Source organism: Ichthyophthirius multifiliis (assembly GCF_000220395.1).
Source record: "Ichthyophthirius multifiliis unplaced genomic scaffold scaff_1120509250386, whole genome shotgun sequence".
NCBI lineage: Eukaryota > Ciliophora > Oligohymenophorea > Hymenostomatida > Ichthyophthirius > Ichthyophthirius multifiliis.
Window position 1 is genome coordinate 90,774 of NW_004086788.1, and position 19,914 is coordinate 110,687.

At 15.7% G+C, this 19,914-nt stretch overlaps 2 protein-coding genes across 2 annotated transcripts, besides 12 other annotated features; both read right to left on the reverse strand. All coding sequences in view use genetic code 6, as the record gives it.

The window, feature by feature from the left end:
- Window positions 1–267: 267 nt before the first annotated feature.
- IMG5_070680 (hypothetical protein) lies at window positions 268–5,298 on the reverse strand (the record flags this gene model as incomplete). Its single annotated transcript, XM_004036724.1, has 6 exons — window positions 268–449; window positions 494–1,590; window positions 1,770–2,666; window positions 2,713–2,943; window positions 3,014–3,371; window positions 3,421–5,298. Coding segments are annotated over 6 exons (4,643 nt in total), but the record flags the coding sequence as incomplete, so codon positions are not given.
- A 235-nt stretch (window positions 5,299–5,533) lies between these two features.
- Window positions 5,534–5,586: a microsatellite.
- Window positions 5,587–6,846: 1,260 nt separating this feature from the next.
- Window positions 6,847–6,877: a microsatellite.
- Window positions 6,878–8,094: 1,217 nt separating this feature from the next.
- Window positions 8,095–8,127: a microsatellite.
- A 399-nt stretch (window positions 8,128–8,526) lies between these two features.
- Window positions 8,527–8,566: a microsatellite.
- A 2,296-nt stretch (window positions 8,567–10,862) lies between these two features.
- Window positions 10,863–10,921: a microsatellite.
- A 4,077-nt stretch (window positions 10,922–14,998) lies between these two features.
- Window positions 14,999–15,051: a microsatellite.
- Window positions 15,013–15,059: a microsatellite.
- Window positions 15,060–15,788: 729 nt separating this feature from the next.
- Window positions 15,789–15,834: a microsatellite.
- Window positions 15,821–15,854: a microsatellite.
- Window positions 15,821–15,855: a microsatellite.
- Window positions 15,856–16,293: 438 nt separating this feature from the next.
- Window positions 16,294–16,372: a microsatellite.
- A 3-nt stretch (window positions 16,373–16,375) lies between these two features.
- IMG5_070690 (hypothetical protein) lies at window positions 16,376–19,586 on the reverse strand (the record flags this gene model as incomplete). Its single annotated transcript, XM_004036725.1, has 4 exons — window positions 16,376–17,085; window positions 17,132–17,261; window positions 17,320–18,260; window positions 18,302–19,586. 4 exons carry the CDS (start codon window positions 19,584–19,586, stop codon window positions 16,376–16,378), a joined length of 3,066 nt encoding a protein of 1,021 aa, XP_004036773.1.
- Window positions 18,954–19,582: a microsatellite.
- Window positions 19,587–19,914: the final 328 nt, after the last annotated feature.

Here is a 19,914-nt window from a genome sequence, read left to right on the forward strand (position 1 = left end):
CTTAAATTACCCATAAATATATCTCCATTTCTTAATAATATTAATAAGTTTTAAGAACCTTCTAAACTACTTAATAAAAAAAAAGTAGTTGAACCAACTAGAAAAATAATGAAGATTGAATACAAAATAAAAACATTTAATTTAAAACTATAGAGAAATTTTCCATAAGTTATTTCTTTTGATTTATTTGCTATATTTTGATTACCATCTAATGGTACTTCTAAATCAAACTAAAGTGTATCCCTTTTTTTAATTTTTATCTTTGACAGAGTTTTATTGCATTATGATGCATTCAATTTTTATTATTATTATTGCTTTTATTCATTTTAATTTATTTCAAGTCCGCAAATTAAGCTATCCTTTTATAATATATAATCGAAATTATATATTATATTCATATTATAGTTTTATATTTTTTTAAGATCTATTTAGTTTATTTTAGGAAAAACCTTTTATTTTAATTTTTTAAAAAATAATAATAATATGTATTTACATCAATAATGGACTAAAAAGTATTAAAAATTCTAATAATATTAGAATAAAGAAAAACAAAAGAAACTAAAATAACACATGTTTAAAAAATAATAGTTATAATTAAAAAGTTATACAAATAATTTGCTGTGCTGTTTAACTAACTAATTATATTGTTTTAAATTGATTCGAACATTCCATATATATGAGGAAATGTATTTTCTCTCATAAATTTAACCTCGTATTTACTATATTTAATAACTTTTTCATTTTAAATACTTAGATTATACATTAAATTAATAAATTTATTTAATAAATCATAATTATCTATAGTATTTTAATTTTCAGATAAGTTATTACCTTAAACTTAATAAACTATATTTTGATATTAATTAAGTTTATTTGAATAAATAATTTCTTTAAAATCTATAGTTTATTTAATAGTTTAAAAATAATTAACTAATGATTTAAATCTTTAATATTTTAAATTAAAATAGGTTACATTATTATAAAATTTATTATTATTTAAGCTTTTCTCATAAAACTTTTCATTTAAATTAGCCAAATCTATTATATTATTATTAATAATTATAAGATTCAATATAAATTCTTAAATTACAAATATTTTTTAACTATTTTTTTTTAATGTTGGAAATTCTTTATGTGGTATATAAAAAAAAACAAAAAAATTCAAACTAATTATAAAAAAAATAAAGGACCTTAAAAATATCTTCATAATCTTAATAGACTGTATTTATTTATTAGGCTTATGGTTATCTTCTTTTATATATATATTATTAGTTTGATGTAGATTAAAATTTTTTGCGCCTTATTTACTACGAAAATCATTTTGAAATTCTTTTAATTTTTAATCCGAATTATTTTCATATTCTTCCTAATCTTTTTCTTTATATTATTTTATTTAATATCCACTGTATTTTTATTTTTTTTAGTTATATATGGGTTCTTCATTATCTAAACTTCTCATTGATTTAATATTTTATTCATCATTTTCTTTTTTACATGATATTTAAGAAAAATAATTTTAATGTTTACTATCTTTATCTTTTGTTATTTTTTAATAATTAAAATTTTAAAAAAATAAAATTTATTTTTGTACTTTCTTCATTATTAATGCTACTATTATTTATTAAATATTTCAAATTATCTAAAATCACTTATTTTTTATTTTTAATTTATTCTATTTTGGAAAACTTTAAAATAAAGATATCTTTGCTTCCTATTTTAAAATTATATAAAAATATTTAAAATTTTTAAAAAATAATAAAAACTAATACCTATTTTTTTAAGTTTTATTTTACATTAACAAAGATAAAGGATATTATTTTATTATTTTTAATATTTAGTAAATAATTGCTTTATAATATTATAAATAGAAATTTCATATTAACTATTTAGTATTTGTATATTTTTATAAAAAAAATTATCATCATTAATACTTTTGTTTAATTTAGATATTAAATTATAATATTCTTTAGAAATATTATTAATATGTTAAGATTTAATAATTTTAAAACTAACATTTTCCTCATTATCATAACTAAAGATTTTCTATTCATTATTTTTATTATTTTCATTAAAATTATTTTCATCATGATTTCCAATACTTTAGCTCATTACATATTATAATTATTTCGCTTTATTATTATTTTATATCCCTTTTTTAAATGCATTCAAACCATTTTTATTCTAATTAATTAGTAATCCGAAAGATTAGTTTTAAATAGTATTATCTATTTGTTTATAGTTTTCTGTATTTTCAGATTTGTTTGCTAATAAACTTGATTTACCTTAGTTAAAATTTGTATCTTTTAATTATAATTGTGGAGATAAAAAGATTGTTGAATTATTATCAACTTCTTATTAAATTTCTTCTATTACTTATAGTTTATCATCGAATTATTTTTTTATACTTTAATCTAAAACTTATTCTTTGCTAAAGCCTTTTTAAGTATCAATTTTGTTTACTTAACTTGCTAAATTATTTCTTCTTTTATTAAATATAGGATTGCTTTATTATTATTCTCTATTAACATCATTTGCTGCGAATATTTTATCATCTGATTTTGTCTAAAGCTTTTAAAACTTAGTAAATTAAATTAGTTTTGGTGCTAAAATAAGTAGGTTTAAGCAGATTTTATTATCTGGGTTTTAATATTGTAATGGATTAATTCCTGTAATTTTATATTGTTTTTTAATATAAAAAATATAAATAAAAACCTAAAATTTCATAAAATATCTAAGACATAGAATCTATTTCCCAATTTTCATTTAAAATAATATAATTTAATTATCTTCCTGTATATGAGTTTACCGGTCTTATCATAGTTATATAGTCACATTTACAATTTAAAGTTACATATTACTTCACGAATTTCCAAACTGGAAATATATATCCTAATTTATTTAAACAAAAGATTTTTTTTTAAGAATAAAGTGATTTAGTTTTTCCTTTTTTTTTTTTTAAAAAAAAATATTAACATTAAAATAATCCATTTTTTAAATATAATTAATTATATACCTGTAATTGTGAAAACTTACATTTGTTAATAGTGATATTCAGCGAAAATTCTTGGCATTAATTAAAGAATATTTACTTTTCCTTCTAATTCTTTCTAAGAATAGCCAATAATATTAATACTTGTTCTATTAACTTTTTTAATATTTCCTTTATAATCTTAATCAATATTAATAATTAAAGAGTTTTTATCAAAAGCAACAATAGAATTTTTGATATTAACATTTTCTACTTCTTCAAATTTTAAGTTTGAGCCAATACTTTAAATATCATCTTATAAATCATTTTAAATTTCTTCTGAAAAAATATCGTTTTCATTAATTTTTGTCCCTTAAAATTTCTCCAACATATAGATTTTGAGCTTTTTTTTAAAAAAAAATAAATAAATTAATAAATGTTTTTTACGCTACTTTTTTATTTAGGATATAGAAATAATACCAAGCAAAATAAAAAATCCATTTTTTTCTAAATCTTAAATACTTTCTAATTTCAACCCATTTTTATTTTAGTTCTAGCAATTAATAAAATGTGAATTCAATAATTTAATTAATTTCATTATAATTAATATTTGCTCTTTCTAAATATTACCAAAATTAAATATTATTCAAAACTGTAGATCTTATTTTAAATTAAATATATTCCATTGATTATTCAACTTAAACAACTGACTCTATCTCTAAATTGCTTTTATAGCTTTCTTTATTCTTTTTTCGATTATATTTAAGGATTTATTAATATAAAATGAAGAATCTAAACTAACTTCTTGGAAAAAGGAATTTATTTTAGAGCAAAACCAATATTTTGAGACAAAATTAAATATTTTAAAATTTAAAAAAAATGAGTTCTGCATAATCTAAATATAAATCAAAATTTTTATTTTGATTTTTTTACAAATTAATTTCAAACCAACTTTTAATCAAAAATTTAGTAAAAAAAATAGTATTACTTTTTTTAAATGCCTTATCTATTCCACAACTTTTCTTATTTTTAGCAATATAAAGTTACTACAATTAACAAAAACATACTTCACTTTAATTATCATGCAAACAATTTCCTTATAAATGATTATGTATTATTCCTTTAAAAAATGCGTCGGTTAAAACATCTAAATTTTCTTTAACTAAAGTTTACAAAAAGCATATTTTTAATAAAAGTTAATTTCTTGATAAATTTTATATTAAAGGGTTTAAAACTTTCTTTTCAATAAAGTAGAACCTGAATTTAGAATTTATAAAGTTAAAAAGAAAAAAATAAAAGAAAATCCACTCAAGGATATATTCATCTTTTTAAGGAAAAACATTTAACACTCTAGCTAATTCATCAGTTGCAAAAGCATAATACTAAGAAAGAACTATAGAAAATCCTATATTAAATAACTACTAAACATTTTAATTAGCAAAGCAAAAACGAGATAATCTAAAACAAAGAGAATAATATAGAACAGAAGAAAAAATTAACTTAAAACATAAATCAAAAATCATAAATTCATAATCACTTATATTTATTGTATTAGTTAAAACTGTTAAAAACTAAAAAAATATATATTTAAATACAAAATAAGGATCTTTTCCTATACACATAACATCTTTCTTTTATTATTTATTATTAACAAAGTACACACAAATCCACCATTAATTAATTAAAATTAAAATTAAGCAAAAACACGATAAAAGAAATAAAGATACATATAAAATGTCTTCTTATGAACATTTAATATCCATGTTACTCATTACACTTTTACTACATAATACTATTGTAAATAATATTTAACAAAAAGGTCTAAATAAAACAAAAGTATAATAATGGATTAAATTACAAAATAATTTTCCATAAAAATATTTTCTTTGTTTAATCTTTTTATTTATAATTCTGACGAAAATACAAACCCAATACAAAAAATTAACAGACAAAATATAAAAAATAGTTCCAATTGATATTACGGAAAAGCCGAATTCAGATAATTACATTAAATAGTTTACATTTATATATTTTATGGAATTTAGTAAATAAAGAATTCTTGAATTTGAACTTAAATCATAGTTTTTAATTAGTAATTCAGATTAATCATACAAATTAGAAATAATCAAAAATAAAAAACTGAATATTAATTGAAAAATACACATCTCATATGAATTTACTTTTAATTTTAAAAGAATATATATTGTCTCGAAGTTTACTTATAAAAATTTCTTATTAATTGAATTTAATTTCTCTTTCTTTTTTTCTCTCAATGAATTAGCATTTAAAAAATTATTTTTATTCTCATTTATTACTTATTGTTTTTACATCTTTCTTTAATTTTTTAATTTCTAATATTTTTAAATTCAAAAAAATTTACATTTAAATATATTTAATATATTTAATACATTTGAAATAAAAATCTACTATCTTATTAAAATTATAAAAATTATAAGAAATGTAATATAATTATATATATATATATTTTTTTTTTTTAAACAATATTTATATAATTATTTTATTTATATTTTTAATATAGTGCAATATATTTTAATTAACTTTTTTTTTATATATATATAAAATATAGTTTTAATTTAATATTTAAAAAATATATTTTATTGCTTTTCTATTATTTTGTTTATTTAATTTTTATATATAGATAGAAATTATATTATTTAAAATAATTATTTATATTAATAACAAATTATTTATTATTTTAAATTAAATAATTATTAAAATAGTTTAATTTTTCTTTAAAGTTACTACATAAAATAAAGTATAAATAAATATTCACACTTTGACTTCACAAAAATTCCTTACTTAAAAGAACCCTATTAATAAAACACTTGACTTTTGAATTAAATTTAATGTATAAAAAAAAAGTATAATGTTTTATTGTTATACACTCATATATATTTTTATTAAGATTTTTTTTATTTAAAATAAAAAAATATGAACAATTATATTATTCAGAATATTTTTTAAAATAAATATATATATATATATAAAATATAAATAATGTAAATATTTTAAATATAATAATATTATTATATATATGATCTTATAAACTATGAATATTTTTTTTTAAATAAACTTATATGTTAATATTTGTATTTAATTATTACTAAAATCTCATTATAATTATCATTAGCCTGTTTAATAAAAAAAATATGTATTTTCTGTTGTATATCTATTATTAAAAAATATAAATCAATCATTATATAATAATAAAACTGTATAAATTAAAATGATAAATAATAAATAAATCAATAAAAAATAAATATATATAATTATTTTAGTTTTATAAACTAATATTATTGTATTTAATTAGTTTAAATTATATAATAATATAAATTTTGACAATATTATTTTTCATTTTTTTTTATTATTATTATTAACAAAAAAAAATATTTTAAAATAAAATGAAAATTATATTGATGACTGTATTCTCTATTTTTATTATTTCTACAAAATGTCTAAATTTTAGAAAAAAGCCTTTATTAGGTAGTTATAGGGATATTAATCTAGAAAATCCACCATAAGGATTTAAAGATGCATTAGAATTCGCAAAATTAAATTTTCATTAAAAATGTAATTTGAATAAAAATATTTAATTAGAAAATATTTTGTCAGCTTAAATATAAATCGTGGCTGGCATTTTATATAAGATTAATTTTTAAGTTAACAATTATTAAGCATCCTAGTTAACAGTACTAGTATTCTAACATTTAGGAGATTAATCTAAAAACATGAAAATTGAATATGAAATAAGTAATTGTAGCTGATACGTGAAATAAATATTATAATATATTTTAACAATTTTTATATATAACTTGATAAGTTAAAATTAATATTAAATATATAACTTATTTGATTTGATTTGATTTTAATTTATTTTAATTTATTTTATATTAATCCATTTATTATATTAATATTAAATTATTTTTTCTAATTAATAAATATAATAGTTGTAAATAATTTTATTTAATTTTAATTTTAATATTTATTATATTTTTATTTAAAATATAAAGCATCAAAATAATTTAATAATTAAAATTATGTTTTACTTAAACCTGAAATTAATCACTATATTATTTATTAACCTAATTATAAAAATTATTGTTTTTAAAAACTTTTATGTTATATGCTTTAAATGTATATGTTTAAATCTCAACTAAATAATATATTAGAAGCAATAAATAAAGATATTTTCAATTAAAGATTTTAATCTAAGATTTATAAATAAAATATAATTAAATTAGATAAATAATATTAACAAATTATAAAAAATAATTTTTAAAATAGAATAATTATTAAATAAAATATATAGATATTAAAGTAGTAATTATGTCTATATAAATATGATTTTTAGATTTTTAAATTTAATTCTATAAATATATAAATTAAATTATTTTTCATTTTAGTAATTAACAAATTTCTTCATCTATTTAATTAATTTTTTAATAAAATTATCCTAGTTCATCTTAATTTAATTCAAAACTAACAAAATTAGGAATTTACCCATTATATAATTATGTCTTTTGTAAAATATAATAATATATATTAATAAATAAATTAAATATTTATTTAAGTATAAAAAAAATATACTTTAAGAGCAATAATAGTAGTCATTTAATTTATATTTTTTGCCTTTTTAGAATAAAATCTATTATTTAAAGACCATTCTATTTTTTCTAAAACTCTAAAATTATTAGTTTTTTTAATAAGTAATCTAAAACAACTTCCTTTTCGTTCTCCCAAATTTAATTTATTTCTTTTTAGGTTTTTTCGTCTTTAAAACCCTTTTTAATATATATATTTTTGTTATAGTAATAAACGAATTATTTATTACATAGTAGTTTAAAATTTCATTGAATTAATCTAAGCTTTAAGGGTTTTATTTGATTAATTAGATACATAATTCATTTAATTGCTATATAATATCTTTAAATTCTATTTTTTTAATTTTTAATAAAATAATATAATACCGTTTTCATCTTTTATTAAATTTTTTTCTTAGGCTAATTCTTGTAAAGATTAAAAATCTAATCTATCTTAGTTTTATGTATGATTTATAATTAAAACTCCTTTAAAGAATTATTTCATTTGTATTAAATATCTTAAATATATATTATTTTATAAATATATTATTTAATAAAATAAAATTGAACTCAATATAAAATATTTATTTAATTTAATTAATTTAAATATTAATTATTACTTTTTATAATATTCAATTTAAAATGAAAATTTATGTATTCATTTATCTAATATTTATTCGAAAAAATAAAAAGTATATAATTATAAAGTTCTTTAATTTTAAATAATAAATCTAACTATTTTTTGAATATAATATACTTAAATAATATTTAATATATATCATATATTATATTATAAAAATAAAATATAAATTGCATTAAAATGCTAAAAGTTTAATATAAATATATTACAAAAAATAGTGTGTTTAACTAAAATTATAATAAATATATTATTAATTTAATAAAATCTAAATAATATTTGAAATAAAATAATATAAATATTAAAAAAAAATGTCTTATAATTATATGAGTTTTTAATAAATTTATGATGCTTTTAATATAGTAAAAACCCCTTAGAAAGTCAAAAAATCCAAAATTCAATGGACATCTTGCTAAAGCACTCTTTCTCTAAAGAGACTACAAAAAATCGAAAAGTAAATATAAGAAGTTTAGTTTGATGGGTAAGGAAATAATTTGAATTAACATTAGGGAGTATAAGATTTTTATGATTTTTAATCTAATTTAGAAAATACTTCTTTAGATTCTTTTACTAACCTTGATGAAAATAAAGAGAATTTAAATCCTGAAGCTATTTAATAAAATGGAGGAATTCATTTGAATAAAAATAGCAGATTAATTATAAGTAGTAATAGAACAAAAAACATTAGATATATTTTAAATAACTCTAATAGTTCTAATTATAACAAATTTGATAAATAAAGAACTCCGTTTAGGGAAATTAGTTAATTTTCTTAAATTACTAGCAAATATTAAGGAATAAAAGTAAAAAAAAATAGAATATTTAAATTATAATAATATACATAATTTTAAAGTTTATATTTAATTTCATATTATTATTATAATAAACAAATATACTTATATTATTTTTTAATGAAGAAAATTTTGGAATTCAACTCTCCTTTTTAAACGAAAACTATAAACACTTTTCAAATTAAAAAATATATAACCCCTGCATATTTGTTTAGATGAATTAATATTATTCAATTAAAAATAATTCATAAAATTAATAAAAAAAATTATACTTATTTACTTACATAAATATATTTTAATTAATAATTTTTTAAGAAAAATTTATATAATTTTTTTGCTTTCATTTAATAAAATGTAGTTTAACATTTTATAAATTTCTTAAGATTATCTTATGAAAAAAAAAAAAAAACATTATTATTTTATAATAATTTTATGTAATGTAATATTAATTTAGTTTTTTAACTTTAATTTAATTTGAAAAAAATAAAAAAATATATAATTTAAAAATGGATAAGAAATTCGAATTTTTAACAAATAAATTTTAATCAAAAAATGGTAATTATACAATCATAAATCTATAAAAATAATATTTTCTAATCTATAAAACAAATATTTATTTAAAGGGTATAAAATATGTATTTTGAGTAAGTTTATTATAAACTTCTAGTAATAATTGAAAGCATTCGGTAATTAATCTTAATTTATAATTTATAACATCAAAAAAACCTAAATTTTATATTTTTAAATAGGAGAAGTTAAAATTTTTTAAAATATATAGAATAAAGGAATTTAAGTTTTAAAAGCTAGATGTATATATATTAAAATAGATACTAATAACATAAAAAAATAACATAAATTTTTATTTTTTAAAAAAGTAAGTTAAGAAAACTTAAATAGTTAAATTATATGGAACTAAAGCTATTTTAATAAAATAAAGCAAATATTTACAGAATATAATGATAATATAATAGTTAGTATAGAAATTGATGAATATACAAACTAAAAAAAATTAAAAATATTTGAGAAAATAAATAATAATGCTTAAGTATTGTATATATAGTTAAAAATAAAATATTTTTTTTTTAAAGTATCTTTTAATTGAAACAGATATAAGTATAGAAAATTTAAATAAATGTGCATTAGAATATTTATTCGATAATTTTTAAAATATCATTAGAACAAAAAATGTAAATATATTTTTTCAATGTGTTTAATTATTTAATTTTTATATTTTAAATTCAAATTTAAAATTTAAATTTTAACTATAAAAATTAAAAAACATAAAAAAAGATTGATATTGAAAAATTTACAGTAAAAACTAAAAATCAAAACGATAAAATAAACGATTTATAAAATTAATTGGAAAAAATATTAGATTAATAATAAACCAAAGAAAACTAGTTATTATAAAAAGTAAAAAAAATATATTTTATTAATTATTTTTATATAAATTTAAGTTTACTTTGATTTTAAATTAAAAAAAAAATATATAAAATGAATTATATATTGAGTAAATAACAAACTCTATTAAAAGTTTACAAATATAAAAGGATACTCCTTTTTTTACAAATAATTCGTAATTATTTGAAAAAAAAAGGAAAAGCATAAAATTGTTAAAATAAATAAAATTATAAGAAATAGAAAATAAAATTTCTTTAAAACAATGCTTTTAAAATGTGTAAAATTAAGAAACTCTTTTTATATCATAATGCTTAAGTTTAAATAAGAATTTATAAAAATCTAAATTATTTAAAAAAAATTAACTTTTTAGTGCTCATAATTCTGACTCTGATTTTGAATTATGATAAATATATTCTTTTTTAAAATAATGTATAATAATATTAATTAAAAATAATGAATTATTAATATATATATATATATATATATATATATATATATATATATATACATATCTATATATATAATGTTTTTATATGAAATAAAAACTAATTTTTAATAATCTTAATATTATTAAATACTTTTTTATTAAAATTGTTTATGTTTTTCTATAATATTTATTATAGTTTAATATATCCTCCAAAAAAAATAAAAATTTATTTGACTCATCGTAAACAAATTAATAATAAAAATAATTTAGATTATGTTCATTTTCAAATAATGATAAATATTAGTAAATAATTATATATTGATAAACGAATATTTGGATAAATTAAAAAATTTAATAATAGCAATTAAAATATATAATATTTAAGCTAATTTAAAAAAATATATTTTAGAAAAATGAAGAAAAGATGAAACAAATAAAAATTAATTTAGATCAAAGTATATTTTAAAATTAGAAGAACAAAAATTAAAGAAAATATAAAATAGTATTGACATTAAGATTTAAAAAAAATTATACAAAATAATTAGAAATATATAAATGTAAATTAATACAAAAAAGAAAAAAATGAAATTAAATAAAATTAAGAAACTTTTTAAGATATAGAGAATATTTTATAAATATAAATAATAGGAAAAGTATATCCAAATAAATAAAATTTATAAAAATTTACTTAAATATTTTTTTATTATACTTAAAATTTTAAATAAAAAAATTGACAATATATAAATTTTATCTAAAAATTATTATTAAATGATCTTTTTGTAATTATAATGATATTTTTTTCATAATAATTATTTATTATATTTATATTTAAAAATATTATTAAAAAAATGAATATAAATTATATAATTTAATATAAAAGAAGAAATGTATAACTAGATCGAAATAACAATTCTAATAATAATAAAAGTTAAATAAATTATAAAAATGCAATTATATAATAAGAAAATAAAATTGAAAATAAAGAATCTAAGTGAAAACTTAATGAATAATACTTTAAATAATACAAATTATGAAATTTAAAATGTAATTAATAAAAGATTTATTAATTAGTCTAAATTTTGAATTTTTATATAACAAATAATATTAACGAAAATTATCCGAAAACATAAGTTAATAGTTTTCCTAATAATCATAAACTTTAATAGAAAATTATAGTATTGTTAAATATTTTATAATTTCTTTAAAATTAAAAAATTATTGAAAAATAAATTGACTAATCAATAAATGAAATTTAATTTAATTAAACTAAACAAATGATTTACAAATATCTTATAAAATAAATTCCTTCTAAATTTAAAAAAAAAAAAAAATATATAGATTTTTATTTTATTGAAATAAAATAAATATAGCAGACAAAATGAATTTTATTTAATGATTTATTAATAAATAAATTCATTATTTATATATAAAAAAAATCAAAATAAATAAATAGACAATATATTATGCATTTAAAACAAATTTATAGAATAAATTAATTAGTTGTAAATAATAGCTTGTTTATTAAATAAATTTTTAAAAATATTAAATTTAAAAAAATAGTTTTTCATTTTTTTTTATTAACTTTATATCCTCCTCCGATTCTATTGTGTTATTTTTTGGTTCTATTTAAATCTATATTATAATAATTATCATCATCATCATTAAGTTAGTATTAATCTTATTTGCTTTTATTAGCATTAATTACTTCAAATTTTTTTTAAATTTCTTATACTTTTTATTCTAAATTAAACTATTGAGGTAAAGTAGACACAGAAACTTAATTATTTAAAGGATTTTAAATTTAATTTATTTATTATTAATTTTCATATAAATTAGCATTAATAATATCTTTTTATAATTAGCTTTATTAGAAGATATTTTTATTTTTACTTTAGTTTTAATATTTAAGTTAATTATTTATTTCATTGTCTTCTTTTTCTAAATTAAGAATTTCATTTTCATAGTAGCTTTTATCATAAATATTTTGATTTGCATTATGTGAATTTTAAGCATCTATTTTATTTAAAGGATTTTATTGTATTTTTGTATTTTATTGGTTATTTGAATTATTATGAGCTTAATAATAATCAGCATTATTTTAATTTTTCTGTAGACTATTATTTATTAGACTATTTGGATTAATGCTTTATTGTAAATTTACTTATTATTGTTTTTCATATTATGTTGTTGAATTTAATTAAACTATTTTTTATTTTTTCAATAAAGAAAAATAAAAAAATTTACTTTTTTAAACTTAAAATTATGGTTAATTTATTTAATCAGAATTCTAACCAATTATAATTTATTTCTATTATATGTTATTATCAATTTCTTCTATGTTTTATACATTAATTTATTATTTATTATCTTAAATATTTTTTCTTTATTATTATCTTATTATCGTATTTTAATATCATTAACAACTAAAAACTTATTTTTAAATTGAACAAAATATTTTTTATACATAAAAATACTCAACAATATTAAAATAATAGAAAAAGTAAAGATTATAATTTAAAATATAAAAATAGTTTCCATGTAATCATAAAAATAACTATTAATATATTTATTTGTTTCATCATCAGAGCATAAGTTATCATTTAATATTTTTAAAATATTTCCCTGTATAATAACAAGACTAAATGTAGAAATATTAACAACAAAAGACAATAAAAGAATAAAGTAAATAAAACAAATATATGCTGAGATATATTAATTTTTAATAATTTTCTAATAAAAAAACATTCGGAATATACTAAAAATAATAGTATAAAAAACAAATAAAAACCAATTAATAATGCAACAAAAAATCCATAAATTTTTAATTTCATTTAGTTTTTTTACAAATTAATAAAATCGATCATAATATCTTTACAATTTAAAATATTAGAATTCCATTCAATATATCGTTATAAATATAATCCATAAAAAATTTTATCGTTATTACCATAATTAGGTAACTTTAAAATAAATGAAGAATAATTATTTACTTCAAAGAAATCCTTTTCATTTGATTCAGAAAATAAAAAAAATCTATTTGATTTTTCGTTTTCACAACCTGATTTGAATTTTTAATTTAAAAAATATTCATTCCTATCTACACTTACATTTTCTTATTGTTAAAAATACTTACACACACCTTTTCCTTCATTTACAATTCCAAAAACAATTGAAAGTTATTTCTCTTCTTCACGGCTTATAAATATAAAATTATTTTTTAATTAAATTATTTAAATATAACTTTCTGAAGGCTTGTCTTTTCCATAAAAAATTTAATTTATAGGACATTTGTAATTTGCAGGAAGACATATTTATTTTTCTTTTCCGCATTTTTTATATTGTGGATTCTCACAATTACTCATTGCATAAGTAAATCCTTTTGCCCTAACTATACAAAAATGCATTTTTTCACCTTCTATATTCCAATAGTTAAATTTTGAACCTGGTACTGCTGGTATTTACTAGCATTAATTTATTAACTAATGAGTCGTGCATTTAGTTTTGAACATTTTTAAAACATAAAGACTGCTTGAAGATTATTAACAATCACAACCTTCAATTGTTCCCGCATAATTATAATTTACTAAATATTCATCACAATCTTAGTTACTTGCTATTATGTCTATTATCGGCTCTTTTAGCCAATTTTATACTACATAAGCATGATCTTTAGGAATTTAAGGAAATGATAAGTATAATTTTTACTGTAAAAGTGATATTGTTAAGGTAAATATAAACAAAAATATATAAAAAAATAATTCAAAAGAGCACTTTAAAATCATTATTGTTGTTAATATTTATCTTATTTATTTAAATATAAATATTACAGATTAATTTTATATATTTTTATTATAAATTTAGGTTAGGTTAAGTTTTTTTTTTTTAAAATAAATAAAAATAAAATATATTGTTTTTATAATTAACAAGGTTAGATTTTAAATGTAAAATATTTAAATTTAAAGTTTAATTCTAATTAGTAAAATAAAAATTCAGATGAAAACAATAATATATTAAAATGAATAAATGATTTATTAATATTATAATTATATTATGAAGAATAGTAAATGTAAATTGTATTATTTATACTAACTATTTTATCTAACTTTTATTTCAATAAATTATTTAATTATTATTTATTAAGCTCTTTATAATTTCATAAATTTATTTAATAATTAAATAAAATAATTAATTTTTATAAATATAAAATATAATTTTTATAAAGTAAATTACAATTAAATATATATTTATAAATACTAAAGAATATTTTTATTTGTTTTGTCTTAAGTTTTTCTTAATATAAAATGAATATTTCTTTAATCAAATATTTTAAATAATTATCATTATTCAATTATAATTTTTAATAAACTTTATATATTTTAATTTCTTATAATTTGTAAATCAATTTTTATGAATAATTATATGTATAAAATAATATAATTAATGACTAAATCTTGCTAAATTTTTGATTAATCAATAAATAAAAGTACTTACATTATATTTATAAATAATATAAAAAATATAAATCAAATATTATAAGTTTAATTAAAAATGGGGCAATTTTTTTAAAACATCATTAAAAATAAATAATAAAACGATTAATAATTTCATTAAAACATTATCAATTAAATTAGCATTTTATAATAGTAATAATAGATATTATTTTAATTAGAAAAATAATAAATTATGAGGAAATTAAAAAACATAAAATTTAATATAATTTAAAATAATTAGATTGAAACTTCAAATTAAAATCAATTTGAAATTTAATCATATGAATAATAATAAAATAAAATTAAAAATCTTCATAAATTTTAAAAGAAGAAAAGTAAGTAAATCAAGCAAATTGAAATTATGTTTTAACAGTTAACACAATAATTTTAAAATTAAAACTATTAAGTTTTATAATAATTTAGTTTAGAAGATTAAATGAAAAATTAAAATTCTCTTAGAAAAGATTTAAATAATAAAAAATAAATGTATATAATAAAATTAATTTATATATAAAAATATATATAAAATAGATATAAAAAAAGGAACAAAAGATTATTTAAGTATTAAATTAATTATAAATAATATAATAAGTATTTATTTTATAAAGAGTAAAAGAATTAAGAATATTAAATAGATTTATAATTAAAAATAGTACATAAGTTAATTACTTATAAGATAATATTATTTAAAGAATTAACTAAAACTAACAAACAAGGGATATCAGTAGTGAGTTATATAATATTAACTAATTTGAAAATTTAAATAATCAATTAGAAATATGAAATAATAAAATTTAAGGAAATTAAATGAATTTACAATAAAAATAAAAACTAAATTATATTTTTTAAATTTTATTATTTAAAGAGAATATCGAATTAAAATATAGAGAATTCATTTTTTCTATTATTTATTTTCGTTTTACTTAAATAAAAAAAAAATATTTAATTTATTTTTGGTACAAATATTATTTTTTTAATTTTCTAAAATAAAATAAAAAAAAATTATATATTATTAAAATATTTCTATAAAAAACTAAAAATAATATATTTATTAAAAGTATCAAATTTTATTAAATTAATATCCAAAACTCATAGAATAAGATGAAGGTTATGTTTTATCAATATTTTTTAAAATAACATAGTCAACTTATCCTGGTTTTACTTCTATTTATATTGGAATTTAATTATTAGGCTTGTTGTCTACAACCAAATTATTTAAATTCAATTCAAGCTCTTCCTTATATATAATATTTTTAGTTTCATTAATATAAAAAAGAATAATTCCCTCTTAATATTTAATGCTTTTAAAAAAGATATTTTTATCATCTCTTTATTGTCCCTTTTCTTTACTAATTCTTGCATCTTAAATAATCTTATCGATACTAATATTTTAATTAATAATATATCCTTAATCAAAACCATAACTATAAGCACCGTTTCCTTTGCTTTGTATTAAATATTTAATTATTTGAACTTAACCAGGTTTTAAATTAATTTTAAAAGAATTTTTTTTTTTATCAACTTATAATACATCTCGATTATTATCTTCTAAAATTTGCAAATTTTCTCCTTATAGATTTATTTCTTCATCCAAAACAAAATCTTTAGATTAATTTCTATAACAAAAAAACAAATAACCTCCAAACGAAGCACAATCTCTAATTATTTAATTGCACTCTTCATAAACTGTTCTTTTATTTTCTTTCATCGAATTAAATTCTTTTAAAGCTACACAATTATTCATAAATTCATAATAGCCTTAACCTTATTCTATATACCCATTCATTAAATCAATCTTTAAAAAAAAAATACAAACAAATTTAATTTTAATTTACTTCAGAACTTGAGTATATACTAAAAACAAAATCTTAGCATTACTTTTACTGCCAATCTACTTCTATAAAAGCAGCATATATACCTGGCTGAACTTCATGATCAAAGAAAGTCTATTTATAAATTAAAAAAATAAGAAATAATTAACTAAAAATATATGTATAAAAGAACATCTTTAAAGCAACTATATGAATCTCCTAAATAACTAAAAGGTTATTTATTATTATCAAGTTAACAAATAATAAGTCTAATAATAGAATATTTATAATTTGAATTCTGTATTTTTGCAAAATGCCTTTCGCTTTTTTATTATAAAGAAAAATAAGCATGACATTTTTTATTAACATTAAAACAAAAGATCACTTTTTATACATCTTAAAATTTCCTTGAAGAATAAAAATAATTTTCATTTAAAAAGTTTACACTAGTTTCTGAAAACTCTTTAATATAATCCTTCACATCAATCCAGAAAATTCCATCATCATTGTCTTAAAACCCGACTTTTTTTTTCAGCTCAGGAGTCCATTTATTACTTTTATCACTCCAATCACCTTTCCATTCCATAGTCCCCCAAGGGTTTCTGACTTAAATAAGTCTTGCAATTCCAATATCTTAGGCATCTAGAATTCCATAAGCATGTGAAGATACTATACCTGATTCCTTTTTAGTTTCCATTCCTCTATCATCAGATTAAGAACCACATGTTAATAAATATTTTTTACGCTCATTTTTTAATATAAAATCCCAAACTTCTTCCACATTTTCATTTTTTATAGTCTTCCCTGGAGCCCCTGTTAAATCTCTTATTGCTTCTATTGTTTAACCTGCTTCAATTTTATCATATGAACCATGGATCTTTGCATAAACTTTTTCCATTATTAATACCCATAACTCAGGTCCGTTTGTGCGTGAAAATACAGGCTATTTTGATTATTTATCACATGGAAAGTAATCATCAATTATTATTTATTACCATTCTCCATCTACACACATCCACAATGAATAACAGCCTTTATCATTATACTCTTGCGTAACAAAAAGGCGTTTAACTAAATTTGGATTTTCTGCCAAAACACTTAAGCTACTTAAAAAATAACAATCACCTAATTCTCCTTTTTAATTTTTTATTAAAATTTTTTATTTTATTAAATACCTTATTTAATATCATTAGGTGAAATTTCTTAATAAAATATTTAAGGAGTTTATTCACAGAATTATCTAGCTCTTAGCCATACATATTAACTTGCTTTTGGAAAGGCTTTAATATTTTTTGTTAATGAATCTAATTGTGGTGGAAATTATGTATCAGTGTATGCTGAGGTAAGACTTTAATAATATTTATTGAAATCTGTATCTATTTCATTTAATATTTTGTCTTAAATATCTGCATTAGGAAATTAAAGATTAAATTTAACACTTTTTTATTTATTGGGATTAACTTCGTTTTCGTCTAATAGATTTAATGTTTATTAACTTTTTTTAATATTAATTGAATTATATTTACTTTGTTTTTTACTTTATATCTTTTATTATAGGTTTAGTTAGTGTCTATTTCTATATTTTTTTATTTAATATATATATATATAAATATTATTTTATACTCTTATTCTATTATCTTCTTTTATTTTATTTTCATCTTCTTATATTGAATTATCACTATTTTTTTCCTCTTTTTCTTAATAATTGTTTTAGGAAATATCATGTTAGTCATAATCATTTTAATCATCATCATTTTTTTCAAAATTATTTTATACTTCATCTTAATTTTAAGAATTATTTTCTTCATCAAAGTTTTGATCATATTCATTATCTTAATTATCTTGATTATATTAATTATCTTGATTATCTTAATTATCTTGATTATCTTAATTATCTTGATTATCTTGATTATCTTGATTATCTTGATTATCTTGATTATCTTGATTATCTTGATTATCTTGATTATCTTGATTATTTTAATTATCTTAAATATCTTAATTATCTTAACTATCTTAGTATTCTTAACATTCTTAATTATCTTAATTATCTTAATTATCTTAATTATCTTAATTATCTTAATTATCTTAATTATCTTAATTATCTTAATTATCTTAATTATTTTAATTATCTTAATTATCTTAATTATTTTAATTATTTTAATTATCTTAATTATCTTAATTATTTTAATTATCTATATTATCTATATTATCTATATTATTTGTATTATCTTAATATTCCTAATTATCTTAATTGTCTTAATTATCTATATTATCTTAATAATCTTAATTATCTATATTATCTTAGTTATTTTTATTATCTATATTGACTTATTAATCTTAATTATCCTAATTGTCTTAATTATCTTAATTATTTTAATTATTTTAATTATCTTAATTATCTTAATTATCTTTATTATCTTAGTATTCTTAATTACCTTAATTATCTTAATTATCTTGCATATTTGAATCATAATCGCCATTTTTTTAAAACTAATTTTCCTCGTCATCTTATTATTCATTATCTTATAATTAATTTTATTTAGAGTTTTCTTTTTTTTTATTTTTATTAACCTATTTAGAAATAGATTAATTAGAATTTATTTTATTTTTATCATCTATAATATTAATTTAATCTTCTTCTTATTTAGTGCTTATTTAAAATTTTACCTGTTATTTTTTCTAACTATTTTTAAAAAATTACAAAAATTCTTCAATATCAATAATTCCATTTTAATTACTATCGAAAAGCTTAATAACTTATGAAATTTATTTCATCTCTAGTCCTAAA